This window comes from Ambystoma mexicanum, chromosome 5q, assembly GCF_040938575.1.
Source record: "Ambystoma mexicanum isolate Mex_15411 chromosome 5q, UKY_AmexF1_1, whole genome shotgun sequence".
NCBI classification, from domain to species: Eukaryota; Metazoa; Chordata; class Amphibia; order Caudata; family Ambystomatidae; genus Ambystoma; species Ambystoma mexicanum.
Genome location: NC_090933.1, coordinates 510,016,999 through 510,036,705, shown reverse-complemented (window position 1 = coordinate 510,036,705; position 19,707 = coordinate 510,016,999). Strand labels below are relative to the sequence as shown.

The 19,707-nt window shown below is 45.8% G+C and overlaps 1 protein-coding gene across 2 annotated transcripts in view; it reads left to right on the top strand.

The window, feature by feature from the left end:
* Positions 1 to 19,707, top strand: part of CCDC178 (coiled-coil domain containing 178) — a 3,486,252-nt gene that overhangs the window by 1,903,606 nt on the left and 1,562,939 nt on the right. For both annotated transcript variants that reach the window (XM_069620987.1, XM_069620986.1), the window contains exon 17: positions 18,488 to 18,633. In XM_069620987.1, coding sequence (XP_069477088.1) covers positions 18,488 to 18,633 — 146 coding nt within the window. The remainder of the gene's footprint in view (positions 1 to 18,487; positions 18,634 to 19,707) is intronic.

The window sequence follows — 19,707 nt, the reverse complement described above, 5'->3', positions numbered from 1 at the left end:
CTGAAGGGAGTCCCATAGAATTCCGCCAGAGTAGACCGATCCCATATTATGCAAGAGAAAGGACTAGGCATTAAGATTCAGATCTTCTCAACCACTACCTTCTTTGTAGGGATAGGTGCTGCTTGAACCTTTGAATATGCAAACGGAGTGGACTGGCGAAAACCGGACTCCCAACAACCATAATTCCCTCGAAACTCGCTCCAGTTACCCACTGACGGCCACCCCCTCCACTCAATCCCTGAGTCCCTCTTATTCCCCCTCCCCCACAGGCAACCCCCAACCCATCCGTTATCACTACCCCCCCTTATCCCACATCCTTTATGCAGTGCAGAGCTTGGGGCACTAGTGCCCGGCCGAGTCCGCAAGCTCCCTTCTTAACTGGACGTTTGTGCACCTGAGATAAGAGCTTTAGTGTTTGTGTTGTTGCTTCCCTTCATGTCCCTGTTTGTACTGCTTCAGCATGGTTCTCTCAGGTCACGGTCCTCTCTGCAGGGTCTTTGGCCGTTGCTGGGGGGGCGCCCACCGATCTCGTCCAAAAATGAGCTTGCAGCCTCTGATGAGGTGAAGAATTGTGTCCGCCCTGCGTGCTGGATCCAGAGCTTAGCTGGAAATAGCAGGGATTACGGGATGTTGCAGTCTCTTAAGCACCTTTTCACCACTGCAAAGGACCTTTGTGACACTTGTACAGCTGATGAGAAATTTGGATATATTTGGATTTTGTCTCCGTCATATTGAATTTCCCCCATTTTTTTAGGAGGCATGCAAAAATAGGGTGGGGGGGCGATCCTGGTATCGGGCGTGTAGCTGCAATGCAGTGGACTCTCTCCACCACAAACAGTGAAGATAGTGCGGGTTCCATGAACAGGTCTTTACACATGGCCTCGACAAATTCTTCCATTTTTTGGAGACCCTGCTGCTCTCTCAAGCGGACCAAGCGGATGTTGTTACGGCAAGCTCTCCCCTCCAAATCTTCATTCTTGGCCGTAACCTTTTTAACTTGAACCTCAAGCGCTGACACTCTAGCTGCAAGTGAAGTATTTCCGTCTTCTAGTCCGGAAACTCTCTGCTCTACTGAATCTAGGCGGTCTCCATGTTTATCAAGCCATTGTGTGGTAGCAGGTCGACTTTGTAGGATAGTGAGTCTAATTAGGAATCGAGGCCTCCGATGCCCGCTTTGAGGTCTAACAGTATCTCTCGAATGTCCAGTTCTGGAGCCTGGGTCGAGTCTTCTTCAGACTCTCCCGTTGTTTTGGTCAGCTCCATCTGCGGCTGCGACCTGGGTGCTCTGGCGGAGGGTCCGCTTTCAAAGTTCAGTTTCCGTTGCATTTTATCTGCTTTTCCCATGTTTGGTGATCAGCACTCGCAGAGCCAGGTCAGTCGAACCAGGGATAGTTGCAGGAGGCTGAAAGGGTTGTCCCCTCCTGTATTTCCCATTCACTGGCTCCAATTGTAAGCAGGCCTCTATGATAGGAGGACGTGTACAGGTATGGACGTAGTAAATGGTTTTGTTGGCTACTAGGGGTCAGCCTCTCCAGCTGGGTTCGCCTGATGCAGTGTTTGGTTCTGCTCTTTCAGGGGACTGTGTTCCGGAAGCATTCTTCGTTGGTCTGCTGTGCTTGGAAGCCGAGCTAGGCCGGGATTAGTTGCAGCTATGTGCTCCGAACCCTTGCCGTTCCTTACACCCTTTTATGCGGTTTATGCAGGCTTTACTGTTTCTCCAGGGTGGTCCGTTAGTAAGGATCTTTAATTGGAGGTGCCATTGTCTCTTCAACACTAACTCAGCCCAGCCTGTCGCTACCTCATTCTTTTAAGGCACAAAGGTATGAGGTGAAGATGAGAGCATGAGTGGCCCCATTCTTTTAAAAATGACTAACGGGGTGTATTGATGGGCAAGCGTCCTCACAGGTCACTCTTCTGGTGGCGGTATGGCTTACCGAACAGCCAACCCCCTGGTGCTCAACAAGGGGAGATAATGAGTTACAGCCAGTTCTTGGCTCCAGCAGATTGATGGGTTGGTAGGGGACTCATCTGTCGACCCTGGATGCCGGGACGGTGCTGCTTTGGTTGCACAGCCAGTTCCCTCTTTACTCCGCACCTTGTGACATAGTGGCTTACTTTATTGATATCTTAGTGCTCTGATGGACTACCCTGTGCCAGTCATGTCACTTGTCAGGTGCTTAATGCCTTCTAGGTGGTGAGGTGGTGCCATTTATTTCCTTCTGGGATCCTACACCGGGTGCCCCCTCCAATGGCAGCACTTCTCACTGAATTACCGGAGCTTTGCCGTCGACTGGGAGATGGGACAGGCTCCAGACTGCCTCCGTCTCCCAGCTGCCGCATTAGGCCGGCATGTGGTTGCGTCGGTTGATCACCTCAGCTGGGCTGTATTTAACCTGGTTGTAGGGCTAATCCCTCATCCACCCGATGTCTGGTGATATTTGTGACAATGTATTGGTTTGGGGCCTTCCCAATCTGCACCTCCCCGACCGGAGTGATGGTATTCTACGCCTGGTGCTCAGTGTCCTCTGGGGATGGGCTCCCGACTTTCTCCATGCCCCATTCCCTTTCGCTGTTTCAGCCGCACTCTACTCACTGTGGATTTGTTGTGTACAGCAGGGCAGGGGCTCCTCACTCTTGTTGACTTTTCTTCTCACGAGTCCGATAAACAGACTCGAGGCCGCTGTGTTGTTGTCTCTTGCCCCAGGGCAGTTGTGCTGTCGGGCGGGGTGGGGGGGGTGTGGCGGGAGGCCCAACGTTGCTGTGATGTTATGATCTGCTCTGCAGTGTTGTCCTGGCACGGGTCATAGTGCAGCAGAAAACAGGTTAATGAGAGCGCACCCAGTGTCACTTGCCAGCTTTGTCGCACATCAGATTCTGTCGGTGTGTTCTGTTAGTTGGTTGCCTGTGGGCAGGGCTGAGAGTCAGGGGCCCGGACCTGGCTCTGTACTGCCTCTGGTCCGAGTCGTACTGCCCTCTGAAATCAGCCTTCACTGGTGTTGAGGGGGGGGGTCACTGATACTCGCCTCCATGGGGGGGAAGCAGGGCTCTCCCTCCCGCCCCCTTCAGGTGCTGTCTCTCCACAGGTTCCGCCACCTGGAGGGGAGTGGGCAAAGTGGACCGCTGAGAGACAGGGACCCGGACCTGTCTCATACTGCCTCCGGTCCGAACCGTACTGCCCTCTGAATGCAGCCTTCACCGGTGTGGGGTGGTCACTGACACTCGTCTCCGTGGGAGAAAGCAGGGCTCCTGCCCCCCTTCAGGTGCTGTCTCTCCACGGGTTCTGCCGCCCAGAGCGGAGCGTGCAAAGTGGACCGCAGAGGGCGGGCGTCTGCCTGCTCCAAACATTTTGTGGGCCTTCCAGAGGTGCAGGCGCCTGTGAATGCTACCACCTGGGCAGGACGCTGACCGCGCCGGACTCTCAACCTCCTTTTTGGTGAAGGCGCTACACTGCAGAAGTTGCCGAGTTATTGTGCTCAGGAGCTTGCACCTTGTTCTTGGCCCGTGTCTCTGTGCTCACCGCGGGTCGGGGATACAATTCCTGATGTTTAGCTCTTTAGTGCCACGCACGGCTGTCTCCTTCCCCCAGCCTTTTCGGGAGGTAATCTGGACAGCCCACCGTCTCTCTGTCAACCTCTGCCTCCTCCACACATCCACGGCCGCCCACCGGCTTCAGAACCGCGGCTGCTCTCCCGCTGCCAGAGGGGCCCCTTGGGCAGCCCCGCTTGCACACCCATGTCAGGGGACGTCCAGGGTACTTTTAACATCGTTGGTACAGCATTTACTCTTCCTCATGCGCAGATTTATCAGGATTTTCTGGAGCTCGTCACAGAGCTCAAAGAAGAGCCGCCGTTACGGTCAGGCTCTCTAGCGCCACCTCCCATCATATTTCATGGCATCAGCGTGAGCTAAGGCATTCTCAGTTAGGGGAGCAGTGGCTGCCTTGTTTATAGCATTGTCTGTAGGTCATCTTGCATTTCCTGAAGCACTTCCATGTTCAAAGAGGCTTGGATTGTGATACGTCTTAATCTGTTTTGGGAAGGTCAGTACTCTGTCTTTGTCAACGGGGGTCTGAACCCATCGGAGCTTGTGGTGGAAGGCCCACCAGGGAGTGATCCAGAGCCAGTCCCAGCCCAAGACAGAGGGGTGTTTCATTTGAGAGTGCCTAATTTCTGTCCCCACCCCATGTTCCAGTTTCTGTTCATGCAATACTGAATTGTATCATTACATTCCTGTGAAAACGTGCTGGCCATATTTTGCTTTTCATTTTAGAGGAAGAGCCAGTCCAGGGAAGGAACACCCATGAGACCAAGAACTAGAACTAGCAGCGCCCCATGCAAATATTTCTGCATGTTCCGGTGGAGAGAGAGCAATTGTGGAGACAAAGACAGGCTTCTTCTTAAAAAATCTGGCACATGCAGGATACTGTGGAGAATCCTGCAGATCCCTTGCTGAAACTCTGCCTAACGCCTCCTACCAGATGATCAGGGGAAGGCAGACGCTTCCTGATCCTTACCCTGGGGGTGGTGTACTGCAGGAGGGTCACCTGGGTGGAGACGGGGCCCAGGGTGGTGAGGAGATTCTATGGGATGAGACACAGTATTTTTCCTCTAGAAGGAAGAATCTTCCAAAAGTACCTAAAGAAGTAATGGCTTATTGTAATTTTAATGTACCTAACCTTCACATTAGATCTAGCGTTGTGGACATTAATCTCGTAAAACCTGAACAAACTTGGACAAAAAAAAATATCCTTTTTGGTATCCCAAACTAAACACCTTCATCAAACTCAAGGTTACACTAAAGAGGAATATGGAAATGTCCTCAATAAACTAGCTTCCTCTGTAAAGGCTAATCTTCATAGCCCCTCTTAATTTTAAGGGAATTACATCTACCCTCAAAAATAACTAGAGTATGCTACAAACCTAACTTTGTGGAAAGAAGCTACACGTTGCAGACTCCTTGAAGGACTGAGAGGAGGAAGAGGGCTAAAGAGGCATGCAGTTGTCGAAGTCAGGCAATCTAGCCTAGTAGCCATTGCAGTATTCAGGCAATTGAGGCTAATAGCCCACACCCGAACATTATTACTGTACCTGGGAGGCATAAAAGGCCCCCTCAGGGAGAGAATGAAGGAAGCAGTGGGAGGAGCTGGAATATTGGCTGGAGTGCATGCTGTGGCAGTAGAAGCAGAAGGACAACACAGGGCTCGCAAACCAAGCAGAAGTGGGAGAACAAGAGGGACACCGGGATGTGGAAACAGCAGATTTCACCTGCGTGTTCTGAGAGAATCCTGTCCTCCCAAAATCTGAAGTGCAGAGGCTGTGCAGTGGAAGACGTGCTGGAGAAACAGTTTTCCCCATGTGAGCATGATTGCCGTGGTTACCAAGCTGCTGGCGTGTCAAAAACTGAGGCAAGAAGCACTTGTCAAGTCGGGGATCTTGGAAGCAGAGGAAACCCCCAAGGCATATGACCGGACCTGAGACACCTGTTCAGGAGAAGGGTGTGTATCCCCAGCGAGTCAGAAGCAGTAGAAGCTGTGTTTGAAGTCGGGGAAACAGTGCGACCCCCAGAGCAAACACTTTAGAAGCCGGTGAGTGAAGCACAGCGTTCTAAAGCATTGTGCAAGCTTTGCCGGTAACAGTAACCAGCTCCTTTGCCACTCGTGTAAGACTTTCAGCGAGTAGAAGTGCATGACTGTATTCAAAATCCCTTGAACAATGGAAATGTAACACACTCGCATAAAGTCAAAAGGTTTCTTGCTCGCGTTACAGTAATCAAACACTATAATTGTTCAGAGTGGTTGTGTGTCCTCAATTTAGAAAAGGGAACACATAGAAGACCATTATAGAACACTTAACATTGACAATCTTAACATTACAATCTTTACCGTGGGAAAACTACATTAACAAATGGTTGTGTGTGCCTTATTGTGATTCCCCAAGGAGGCCTAAAGTCTATCCTTTGCTTCTATGGGAATAAAATTACACAACCAGTTTTAAAGCTTGAAAACTACATCAGAGTGGTCACGTGTGCCTAATTGTGGTTTTTCCTGAAAGACTGAATCTTGTACTTTGTATTCAATTGTTCACAAGAGTATAGAAAGGCTGAAGAAGAGAACACACATTGCCTAAAACAAGAGGTACCCCATCCTGAGAGTGAAACTGAACCTTTCTCAGTGTTTAGAGGAATACTGTGAAGTTATTAACAGTTCATTGGAATAAACCAAAAAGTATACAACTGTTACCTGAGGCTAAGAGAGTGGTAGAAAGACCTCTGAATAATTGTTGGGCTGAAAGCTGGCAGAAAGGTGCAGACAAAGTTGGGGAAGGGGAATTGGTAGTGAGTGAAGAACATTTCTTGAAGTAGATTCAACCTTGATGCCCAAGACTGAAGGCCAGAGAGAAGGGAGTCTTGGAGGCAAATAAAGGTTACTATTGTTGATAGTAAGACAAGAGAGGCTAAGAGGCTGCCCCTTTGACAAAAGTAATTTTTATTTTTTTTATATATATTTTTTGTTAATGCTTTTGGCTAATAAATTAAGCCTTTTGCATACAATACAAAGTGCTGTGTAATTTTAAAAACAACAAGCTATACTCTGCATTTAAAATCAAGGATACGAAGGAAAAAGAAAAGAATCATCAGACATTACATACAATGCTATAAAATACATGTAACATCAATTTCTAAAAATCCTCAATTCCTTTACTGCAATTTAATGACCAACATTTAATCTTAAAATGCCTATAAAACAGAATTCTTAGAATAAATAAAAATGTTCATACAAACTCCCGACGTTATGTCCCTATTTAACTATTATGTACTGCTGTATCTATCCTGTTGGTAAGAAAGCAAGGCACATTGTATCTAGTTATAAAATTCAATTCAGTTCGAATGCTCTTAGTTAATAAAATGCATTAAATGGTCTCCCGAATGTGCATTGCTGCAGCAGTAATCACAAGAGAGTCAGTGGTTACAATCGTAGACCAACATTGATCTGTTGCGATACTGCCTGTGCTGTGTTATCCCTCCAGTATTGGGCATGTGCTTTACACATTGGGAATATGACTGGTGTATCAATTTTTAGGAATCATTTACTACATGTCAGTTTTCTAGTAGTACATAAGGAGGTAATACCAAGTTCCATTCTCACAGCAGCCACTGGAACTGACGACGGGAGACCCAAAAGTGACTGGAGTATTTCCCTTCCAACCGATCTAGCCAGCCCACAGACATTTCTGAATTGTGTCCATGCCATATAAAATACCGGGGGCTATTGCTTTAGTATATACTTCAATAAGTCCCTCTATTGAGTTTCCACCCACTCTTCTGATGAAGCCTCTCAGCACCAACCCTCGGTTAAGAAGAAATATATTTGTTTTAGTAGAAGAAATATAGTTGTCTTAGTAGAAGCAGCAGTATTAAGAAGTTATCCTGACAAATGTACCATTGTGACTGGTGAAAGCATAATCCAAAGAACCCTAACTGTTTGCAGGGAACTTTGTACCATTGACAGTATGCATGTTGAATTTTCTTTTGAACTGTGGCAAATCTTCCTGTGAGATTGACAAAGCATTGTGGCCAGGATTACCATTGGGGCTATTTTGCTTGAGGTGAAAAGTGGAAAACTTCATCCAAACGGAGGAGAGTTTTTACCATTGGAACCTTTTGTTGATGGCCTTTTGCATTGACCTTAAATCCTCGGGAAGCGAAATCACCCAGGACTTCAGAAGGTTATTTATGAAATGTACATATTGTTGATATTATGTTGAATTGCCATACCTTTTATAGATGTGTTTGTTTAGAGTGAGGGCCAGTTATCCTGTGTTGGAGTGTGTTCCCTTTGCTTTTAGAATAGGCAGGACATTCCTCAACAAAGTAGGGAAAGTGAGGCATTTTGAAACATTTTCTTTTAAAATAAAATGTCATATTTTGAAAGATCTTCAAACAGTTGTCCACCTCCCATTACTGGCCCCTCACAATACACAAAGCCCCATGGTAGTGGAAGCAATAGAGACATGAGCTTGAGCTCATATGCAGCAGTCGGAGAATGCAAGCATCAATCTGCCCATTGCAGAGACCAGGGCAGCTCCCTGAGACCACCAGGCACCTGCACCAATCCTCAACAAAGCATTGGACTTAACTTTGTGGCAGCCAGGCCAAAGCCCCCCAAACACCAACTGGGACACTGCACAAATGCCATTGTTGATCCTCTGCGGCCTGTGCAAAGAAAGGTGGCGGGGCTAAAGTCAATATTTAAAGATACGTCTGTATGTAATACTTCTCAGGTGGGGAGGACAGGCCCAGATTGGATAGGGACAGACCATCAATCAGAGGACAGGGAGGTGGATAAGAAAACCCCCAGGAAATAGTAAGGTGTAGGATTTTGGGTCAGGTCGGAGGAGGACGACGAGAAGAAGAAGGAGGAGGAGGAGGTGGCAGACTAAGAGACCAGCAGTAGGAAGGATAATGGAATGGATTTTGTAGGCACTTATTGGAGCATGTGATGAATTGGGTAGTGAGTGCTAGTGGTCCTGCCAGGAGAATGTACCAGTGGGAAGTGGGTGTACAATGTTGTGGACAGAGAGTAGTAACATCAAAGGGTGGAGGCAAGGCTTAGAAGGAATGAGAGGCGTTGGATGGGACAGAAAAAGACGTAGAGAATAGAATGGGAGGGGTGGGTGGAGTTGATGGGAGCAGAGTAGTATGTCAGGAAGTGAGAGAGAGGAGTATGTGGGCATGATAGCAAGAAGACTGAATTGGGCAGTGTGTCTAATAAGCAAAGTCCAAGTAATTCTTTTTTATATCGCAAACCATTGGATATTGAACAAGCACTCTAAGACGTCCTTGTGGGAGGTTGGATTGATACGGCATCCTGCCATAAGTCTTCACCCTCTAGTACAAGTATGAGCTTAGACAGTAGGGTGAATTCTGCGGTAACCTGGGGAGCAAGGACGCCTGGGTTATGGAGGATTCTGGTGCTTTTTAGATGAGAGAGAGGGCCTTGACAAATCAAATAAAACCCCTTGAATTGTCTCTGAGACTCAGAGTATTTTGTAGGCCATCTGTGATGCTGTTAAGCTGCTCTTCATGTGTTCACAGGGTACCTTCATTCCTTTCTGTCTTTGGTCGAGTGGTCTTTCTATGATTCCTGCCATGGTATTTTCCCCCGTGGGTTTGGTGTGTCTCAGACTTGACCCATCCCAGATATCATGTACAAGGATGAGATGACCAGGTAGCTTTCCCCGCACCATGTTATAATGCCCCACATTTTCATGGTATGTGAATAGTGTGCGGCACTCCATGGGGTGCTGTTACTCCGAGTGATGATGGTGATAGCAAGTGAAGGACCAGCTCTGCAAAATGCTAGCAGGATGTGAAAAACGAGAAAGAGCCAGAAAAGAGGAATGCTGAGCAGAAAAAACTAGCAAAATAGAAAGCACAGGCAGAGCTCAGAACAGGGAAGCAACAGGCAAGCAAGAAACAGTAAGAAGAAATGGAAAAGGCAACCACAGACAAAAAGAGGAAGCAGGCCAGAAGGAGGAACTTTTCAGGGTGGGAGATTGGAGGGCAAGAGTAAGGAGAGCAAGAGGAATCTTAAAAATGCAAAGTGTTGAGACAAAACACTTGCATGTCCCATGCTCTGTAAATAATGCTTACAGGTACAGAGTGAAGCACTGCTTCCCGATCAGCATTTCCCTGGTAACGCGTGGAAGTATGCGCAGGCCAATCCAAGAGAGTGATGACTGTGATCAGTGTCCAGAGCCATGTCAATCCTCCTCTGACCCTGCTCTGGGGAGCACTAGCAGGAAGGAAAAATTATGGATATAGGTGCCACACCCCCGGCGGTGTTACCCTCCTTGGATATGTTTGCGTGACAAACCCTTTGGCCATGACACCCAAGTACTCTAGGCAGAGACAGCATTCCTGTAAGTGACTTTGTATACTTCCCTGGTGTGGCACATGAAACAAAGTTCTCCGGACTATTAGGGTTCTTGTTCTAGACACCACCACAGTGCTCTTTTAAGCCTAGAGGCCTTCTTCAGGCACTGCTTTTGCTCTGTATTTCACCAAGAAGATTTTGAGTCCGTTTTGAGATGAGCTGCATTTAGATCCTGATTGAGCTGCTCAATGCTTCAAGCACTTGATGGCCTACTGTGCCCCAGCCCAGCTATCCTGTAGGCGCATGTGTGGGGATACAGTCAAGATGTCTTATTTGCAGTAGTCCCCTGCGATCAAGCCTGGTCATGCTGCACACCACATCCGATGTATAGGCCACATCTTCTGCTTCTACAACATAGATGAGCACTAATAAGACAGGCTTGATGTTTTTAAGCCTTCTAATGGGACTGAGGTAGGGACCTGGAGGGAGTGGCACAGGGTCCATGGCATTCTTAGGTACCCTAACCCCTTGGCCTTTTCTTCGATCCTAGGGACAGGGTAGGATCTCCGTTCCGACTTTGCAAATTACATTAATAAAATAACAATGTGTCTTCTTTTCCTATTTTACCATGTTTGCCTACAGTATGCTATCAATAAGTTCAACAGTTTCTTTATCAGCAAGATGATAGGAACAGGCTCCACACAGAAGTCTCCCAATCCTCTGACCCCGCTCTGTATATACCCCCCTGGTCGTTGAAGTCTGGACTGACTTCTCTCATCCAAGGACCTGTTGTACATGCTGTTATCTTTAAAACCAAACTCTTACACTGACGACATCCTCCCGGCCACCATCCTTAAAAAAAAACATACTGGTCCTGACCTTATTGATCATCTTAAGAGTGTCAATGCTTCCCTTAGTGAGGGTGCCTTCCCTGACATCCTAAAAGCAGGGTTTATATGCATATTTCTGAAAACACCCACTCTTGACCAGGAGACTAGCAAACTATTAGTCGATCACAAGCCTCCCGTTTATCAGCAAAGTCATTGTGAAGGTAGATTTTAATTGAGTACTTACAACAGTTGAGCAACTCGGTCTGCTCCAGGATTGCTAATCTGGGTTCTGCCCCCAATGCAGCACTGAAACAGCACCAACCATGTGGTCAACAGTGCCCTTCTATTAACCATGAAGGGGAATTGTACCTGTTGGTCCTCCTGGACTTCTTGGCTGCGTTCAAAATGGTCAACCATCACACACTACTCACCCTCCTTGCACACAGGGCAGACTTCTTTGGCACTGTCTTGAAATGCACATCCTTCCTATCTGGCAGACGCCAGGCTGTAAAGATGGGCTACCTCAGGTCAGGTCATATTTGACCACTATATGGAACCTCTGGACTCGCTCCTAGATGACCCAACACTGCGGCCCACAAGTACATAGATGATTCACAATTGTACCTAAAGGTCAAGAGCTCACAATGTATTCCTCACCTTCGCTCATTCCTGGCAACTAATCAAACATGGATGGCAAGTGCCTGTTTAACCATGCCAAGACTCAATTTGTACTCCTCATCCGCCACTCCAAGTAGAAACCCACTCAATGGTGTCTGGACAATATGAACTTGGACTGGTTCAACCTGCACTTCACCAACTCTAGGCTTCATTGTGGATAGCAATCTGTTCTTTCAGCAACACATCTCAAAAAAGGCTCTAACGTCTTGGTATTGAAGCTCTCTACTCCACAAGATGAAGCCCTTCCTCCCACCCCAGGACTTATGAACGGTGGTGCAGGCCCTTGTGATCTTGCATATCAACAGAGGTAATGCCCTTGTCGCAGGACTCCTAGTGGCTCAACTGCAACCCTCAAAAAAGCCCACCACACCACAACTTGCCTCATCACCAGCTCTAGGACATTTCACCACATCACCCCCACCTTACGCTAATTACACTATCTCCCCATCCCGGTTACGATCTGGTTCCAAACCACGTCATTCACCTACAAAGCAACCACCAATGGTATGTAAGCCTAACTGACAGCCAAATTAAACACATCAGGTGGCACATGGTCATCTCACAGTAAGACTATCATCAGACTGAAAACTAAGAAACCGTCCTTTTCCCGCTATGGTTCACTGGAACTCATCCCTGTGGCAATCCAGTCTGCTCCAAGTCACCTTCAGTTTAGGAAAGAAGTGAAGACCTCTATCTTCCAACAACACCATAGTGTAACATAGATTCTGGCTATCCTGTTCACACCTCCATCTATATAAATTGTACTTTGATATTTATTACTAATGTTTACTTGATGACTTGCTAGAGAATTTAACAATGTTTTGCTTTAGGACCCATAATGTACTCTATAGCTTCCAAGCATGGTTCTTGTTATAAAAATATATAATAATTGTGACTGGGCCGCCTTCACAGCTCTGTCAGGGGCCGGAGGGAGCTCAACCCCATGAGCCCCATCACAGTGCTTGAGGGTGGGCAGGGCCCCTCCCTGTCCTTTCTTACCTGATAACATTGGCGGCAAAGCAGTAGAAGACCCTAATACAACCAGGATGGTAGCAGCACCGCATCGGGATGCCGAAGGAACCTGTGGGAACCCGACTGGTCTGCCGTGGGAGACCCGTGATGCTGGGATGGGACAACACACATGGAGGTGGTCTGTATGGGTCTCTGACTGGCAGAGAGGAGGAGGTGGAGCCAGCAAGACTGTCTCTGCGCGGTAGTGAATCTGGTCCATTTGCAGGGACCACACGCTGTGACAGCAAGCCCACTAGACCACCAGGGGTGTTTTCTTGTAATAACTCTGAGTAGGGCATCACAAACAATCACTAATTCACCAGGAATTTTCTTAGTAAAATGAGGCCTGCAAGAGATCCTGGGGGAACAGGGAACAGCAGTTCCATATATGCCCCTACATCACTCTTGTTAATGCAACACAACTGCATAGAGTAGGGTTTAGGTTTACAAGCCTTTATACGTCCTCCCCAAGCCCTTCCACATCCACCCCCAAAATCCCACAAAAAATGTAAGTGATTGGACTAGGTAAATGATCAATCCTGGGATGTGGTGGGCTATTTAAGAAGGTGTGTGTGAATGGTTTAGTGTGGGTTAGTTAGGTAGGTTCATGGAAGAGAGTGTTCCACCAAACTCTGGAGGACAACTACAGGGCACACTGTTGACTGAAATAGTCAGTTGAATTTTAAATAAGATACATTAAATTGTAACAAACAAATCAAAATGAATATAATAATTTAAAAAAAAAGTTCATATGGTGTCACTTGTGGATTCAGCAATACTTAATTACAGAAATTAGCATATAATGCTCACAAATAAATGGAATGATCACAGTAGTTAGTGAAAATGTAAACAATTGTAATCAAAATATACATAAGTGAAGTGATTTCAACATTTCAACAATATATACAGAATTTAAGAAAACTCATGTCTCCTATAAGGGTCATAGAGCACTGACAGAGATCTATAGGGTACAGTGCAGCTCCTTGTATGTACTACGTGTTTCGGGAGAAATGGCCCTTCATTTGGTATGTGATGTAGAGTAGTTTCTGCAAGAGATGAATACCATGCAGTGTAAGTAAGGGTTTAAATGGGAGGGGTAACCAATAACTTCCAAAAAAAGTTAAACTAGTGATTGACTGACCTGTGTTTCACAGTATTTTTCAAAATAACGAGGTAAATGTTCAATAAGTCATGACCATCCGTCAAGAAAGGGTTCTTAAACCAGTGGTGTGGGTCCTAGTATGAAAGAAAGGGAATTGTGTAACAAGGTACAGTTTGACCGTGTGTGGGACCAGTCGCTCAAAAATAAGCACTGGGCCCCCCACATCATGTTCATGTATTTAATAAAATTAAATTAGAGTGAAGACCAAGTAATAGAGGCATGATACAACTCACCAGTGGGGATGCTGTCAGGTTAAATTGGCTTTAATGAAGCTTTTAACGGGAGGCTCAGTGAACGATTTTCCTGGCGGATTAATTGATTAGAGCATAACACGTTCGCATTTCCTGTGAAGTGAGGAGATTGGATTGCAGTTAAACCCGACTGGTCTGCGATGGGAGACCCGGGATGCTGGGCTGGGACGATACACATGGAGGCACTCTGTATGGGTCTCTAACTGGCAAAGAGGAGAAGGTGGAGCCAGCAAGTCTGTCGCTGCGCTGCAGTGAAGCTGGTCCTTCTGCAGGGACCACACACACTGTGACAGCGAGCCCACTAGACCCCAGGGGTGTTTTCTTTGTAAGAACCTTCATGGAGGGGCATCACAAACCATCACTAATTCACCAGGAATTTTTTAATAAAATGATACCTGCAAGAGAGCTTGGGGGAACAGGGAACAGCAGTTCCATATATGCCCCTACATCACCCTTGTTAATGCAGTACAACTACATAGAGTAGGGTTTAGGCTTACAAGCCTTTATAAGTCCTCCCCAAGCCCTTCCCCTGCCACCCCTCGAACCCCACCACAAGAAACGTAAGTGATTTGACAGGGTAAATGACCAATACTGGGATGTGGTGGGCTATTTAAGAAGGTGTGTGTGTGAATGGTTTAGTGTGGGCTATTTGGGTAGGAACAGAAGGTGGAGGAAGACATCTGAGAGACCAGAGGAGGCGATTGTGAAAGCAGTGCAGAGGTTATGGGAGAGAGGGATCTGTGGAGTAATTGTCCGTGATTGGAAGTCGATGGTAGTATAAGTAGTAGTTGGAGGGAGAGATAGTCCTAGTAATAAGCATTAGAAGCAGAAGCCGCCGGCTACAGTGGGACTTGAGAGAAAGAGCAGAGGTACTAGAGAAGCAGAGGAGGTGGAAGCAGCGAGGAGTAGTGGTAAGAACAGGGAGGGGATAGTAGCAGCAGAGGAATAGTACAGGCAAGGTGGTAGAATAGGAGGTGGGTAGCGGTAGGTGGTACCATATGGAGAAAAAGGTACCATCGGAGGTAGTGTCAGTAGTGAGGGGATGAATTGAGAAGTAAGAAGAGAAGTAAGATCAAAGGGTGGATGTCGCAAGGCACAGTCTGAGATCCAAGGGATAGCAGATGGCTGGATGAGAACATCATTGGGGTGCAATATAGGAGAAGAGCAGGAGAGGGCATGTGTGTATGGCAGGTCGGTGGTACAGTGCTGAGGAAGGCACCAACCCCATAACATCCATAGACTACTAAGCGGGCTAGGACAGGGACAACTAGAAGACCCCACGAGCCATAGACCAAGACACAGAAAAAGACAGTTCTACCGACAGGTTACCCCTACTAACACCCGTTCATGACTCTAGGCCTAGTGAGGAGGAAAATGGGACGAGAAGAGAGAGGGGTACGGACGGTCCTAGCGCCAAACATCCAAAGAACCCCGTATGCCCCAAAGATTCTGCTTTAAGAACCAGTGCCTATTTTTGATTTTTGGAAACCTACAAGAAACAACCTTGGACTTGTCTAAGGAGTGGTTATTTGTGGCAGGCACCTTGTCACATAATACATTGTTTTTTTCTGCAATGTAAACCCCAGAGGGATGTGTAGCTACCCTGTATTATCTGCACGTTTTCCTTCGGGGTTCTCAGTATTTTTCATTTATTCACTTTATTTTTAGAACCTTACTTGTACATTCCTTTTATTTTTTTATTTTCCTTATTTACCATATTATTATTGTTTGGAGGCATCCATGGCTGACTCACAACTCTGAAGGCTATAGTGTGCCTGAGATCCATGCTACAAAAATAAACGAAAGGTAGGTGTACTATTCACTTTCAATCTGTTTTACCCATACTACTAAAACACCACTGAGCCGAATTGTGCTACAAATTCATGTGTAGAAGCCTTTGCAGTTTTTTAAGATCCTTCTGCCAGATTAGGATTTCATTGCAATACATTTCAAAAAGCCCCATATTACTTAATCCTCAGTGAATAGCGCCTTCAATAACGACCCTTTTTATCTGATTCTTCCATTTGTCTATCACATCCATTTCAAACAACACCGTTCATGTTCTAGTACAATAACAATCCCTATTTTTATTTCACGTTTTTGTCATCACTATGTTTGAAAAATGATCTGTTCTTCAGTCTCTCCCATGCTACATATTAAAAATAATCAGCACTCTTTCAGAGTACGTCCTCTCTATCCATTCAGCAGACCATATTTTAGCTGAAGTATCTGGAAGGAATTATTATGACAAAATCCTTACCCAAGGTACTTGGGCCAGATCTAAAGTGGGTTCAAGAGTAATATTGAAAACACCTCTCGGGATTATTTTGTTACAATTGTAGCCCTCCATATTCTTTAATACCTCTTAAAATAATGAGTTGTTAATTGTAATTTGAGGTATAGATACTACGTAAAGCATTGGCAGGAACACGTGCTGCCCCCCCCCCACAAAAACATCGTCCCCCCAATTAGCTCCATTCTCATGGGCACTCTGGCACCTAACCTTTTAATGAAAAAGCATTTACACTGCCCTAGCAATAGTGTGAACCACAATTGAGACATCCCTGTCAAAAGGACACTGCAAAAGTAAATACAAGCTTATATCAATCATATGAGTCTCCTGCAAAAATTATGACATTAACCTTGATATTATTGATAATGAACAACATTATTTTCCTCTTGAAGTGACAGCTCAAAAATCCTACATTTCAGGTAGCTATATGAAATTGCATCCTTCTCGTGAGAGTACTGATTTATCAGAGCACACATTTGTCATACAAACAATTCTCCACATCAACTCACCAGTTGAGTATAAACCTCCACAGGATGAAAAAAAGGAAACGGGGGTAGAAAGGAAAGGACAGCGAGAGAAGCTTGCACATTCGTGCAAAATGAAGTCATTGCAGAACAAAACAAAACAAACTGTATACACATACAACATTAATCCGACTTCCCAAACACATGTAACGTTAGAGAAATAGATGAGTTTCACCATTTAAAGAAATGTTTGCTGTAAATTCCCAATCTTCAAAAGATCTACCTAACTAACCAAGATCCCTGTGTTTGGTGCACCACATGAGACCGCCCAAACTGGGGAAAATCTGTATAAGACTGTCTGAATCTGGGAATGCGAGAAGGCTGGGCTAGCAGCATTCAACATATCGTGGTTGCTGCAGATGTGCTCGGATGGAATTTGATATGTCATAGAGGTTCATTAGGGTTTAGCAGAGTTATAGGTTCACAAATCAAGAAGTTGGACGAGCCTAAAGAATCCTCACACTTGACACCTCGCTGCACCAACCCACATACTGTACCAATTAATGCACACACATGCATCGGACCTGACTGAGGGGGGAGTAGGGCCCAATTAAACTGCAGGTGTTCAGAGGTGAAGGTGGACATCAAGTGGCAGAGGTGGTTGGTGGCGAAGTGAGACTGAGGCAGAAGGAGGCTGGAGGAAGACAAACAGTGGAGGCTGGGGTGGAGCAGAAGGAGAAGGTGATGGATGAAGGAAAGGGGGTGAGGAGGAAAGAGGAAGTTGAGAGAGATACTGGAGCAAAGGAGAAGGTTCAGAGAAAACAGGAGGAGGTTTAAGGAGAGACTGGAGCAAGAGAGGAGGTAGAAAGGAGACACAGGAAGAGTTGAGAGAAGGGAGGTCGGAAAGGAGTATCAAAGAGAGGAAGGGTGGAACAAAGAGGGTGGGGATGAGGTTAGGAGAACTTGTGAAGGAGAGATGGTGGAAGAACAGGAACAGGTCCACCTAATCTACTGAAAAGGTTAGGCCTGAAAGAGGAGGGGGTACAAGCATGTGGCAGAGTTGGATGCAAGAGAAGTACCCCTAGGTAAAAAATGTGGTGACCTGACAATGGGGAAAGTAAGGACAGCAGATAGGAGGACAAAGCCCCAACTGAGGAAGGTGGCAAAATAATAGAAGGCAAGCCTGTAGGTCCATACAACCTACTCGCCCCTTGGGTTATATTCTGTTTTTTCCTCACTACTTCCGTACCTCAACTTCTACCCCTTAATAGGCCTGACTCGCAGAGACAAATGGAGGCCAGAGACCCCAGAATTGAGGACTCCCAGGTTTGAGGCTGAAAAGCAGAGGACAAGAGATCAATTCAAGTGACCCTCAAACCCGTTAGAACTAATAATTTTCACTGCGGAAGGTACCCAGAATGAGGATTTACAACCCAAAACACTTGAACTATTACAAGCATGGGTATGCTATCATACCTTTGTCACTGAAGGTTTGAGTTGCCTTTAATCTTCATTTGGCTCAATCTTGTAATTAACCCTAATAAATACTTTTTGAACCATAACTTCTCAGGCAGATCCAACTTCGCTTTGTGACATCACACAGTATTTGTAAAAGTTACACCTGTGATCTGTCTGGGCAAAGCTTCTATAAAGGCTGCATAGCCTTTGGATTATGGGAAGATTGTATTTCTGATGTATTGGTATGGTAATAATTCCATTATCTTTCTTTTTTTAAAATCTGGATTTCATTATTATGTTGGACAAATGATGTTGTGAGAAAAATCATCATTTAATGAAGGATGGACTGCAAATTATTGACACATCTCGTTTTTTTGTCCAGTTTATGACAGTATTTGCTAAGTACTGTTGTTTGCCTGCCATAAATATTAGTGAATTACATTATCACTGTTTTTATGTATTCCAGTGCAAACATTCAGAAGTTTCTGATGAGTTGAATCACACCATTAAGTGTACTGAAAAACTTGAAAATGGAATTTTGGAATTGAAAAGCTCAAAGCGTGTATTGAAGACAGTAGGATCAAACACAGAGGTGGCCATCACAGAGTTAAAGTAAGAACTTGATTGTTTTCTTAAAATGCAAACTTTTGTTTCTGTTAATGCTTTAATTAAGAGACATTGTGCGACTAACAGAACACCTAACAGAAACCATGCTCTCTTACGTAGAAGTCAAATAATTGTTTTTTGTCATCCGCCCTATGATCGAAATTGCAACTTATATATCCATGTTTCTGATCCTTAGAACATCTTTTGTAAGTAGTTTCCCATATTCGGTTTGAACTTCTTACATTCCTGGTACATAACCTGTTGAAAGTTTCTGTCCCTAGGTTTGTGTATACAGAGAACACCACCTTTTAACTAGCGTCTGTGAGGAACTCATGGTGGCAACAGTAGAGACAGACACAAGTGATCACAGCTCAAGGGTGTTTATTAAACTGAATATGCAAGTCAGAAAAATGCCTAATCTTAATCTAAGATGGGAGCAAGCTTCAACCATCAAATGAAAAATAAGGCAGGCAGTCCTTGTGGCATCTTGTCAAAACAAAAAGGGCCTATACTAAACAAAACTATTGCCAAACCTTACAACTAAATACTAAAAGGGTGTGGGATAGAATTCATAAAAAAGAAAAAGTGTTCACAAATAATATGCCATGATGCAGTAGCCGGGGTCTCCCTTCCCCACGTTTTGAGCACGGGACAAGGTGGGACCTTTGAACTGAGCACACTCTCGAGCTTTCCCAGCAAAAAATGACATTTCCGTTCTACGCTATCAGCAGCCTCGATGGCCAAGTCTCTTTTCTATCAAAAAGTCTCTTGTCTCCGAGGGCCTGATGTGTTCCAAAATAATCTGATCATACTTAGGGTGATGCGTCTCCACCCCAGGGTCCCCCTCTGCCAGTCGCAGACCCCGTTCCTTTCTTATGGCAGTTTAGGGAGATGGTTCCTCACCGCTGGGTCCCGCTCTTCCGGGCGCAGACCCCTCTCGAATCTCAGCCTCCCTCCGTCGGGTTCACTATGGCTTTTATTCCACGTGTCGTTGGGTGATAGCTTTTCATTCCTGGATCCCCATCTTGCAAGCTCAGACCTCTCTCGGCTGTTAGCTTCTGCTCAAATCACTAGTACTTG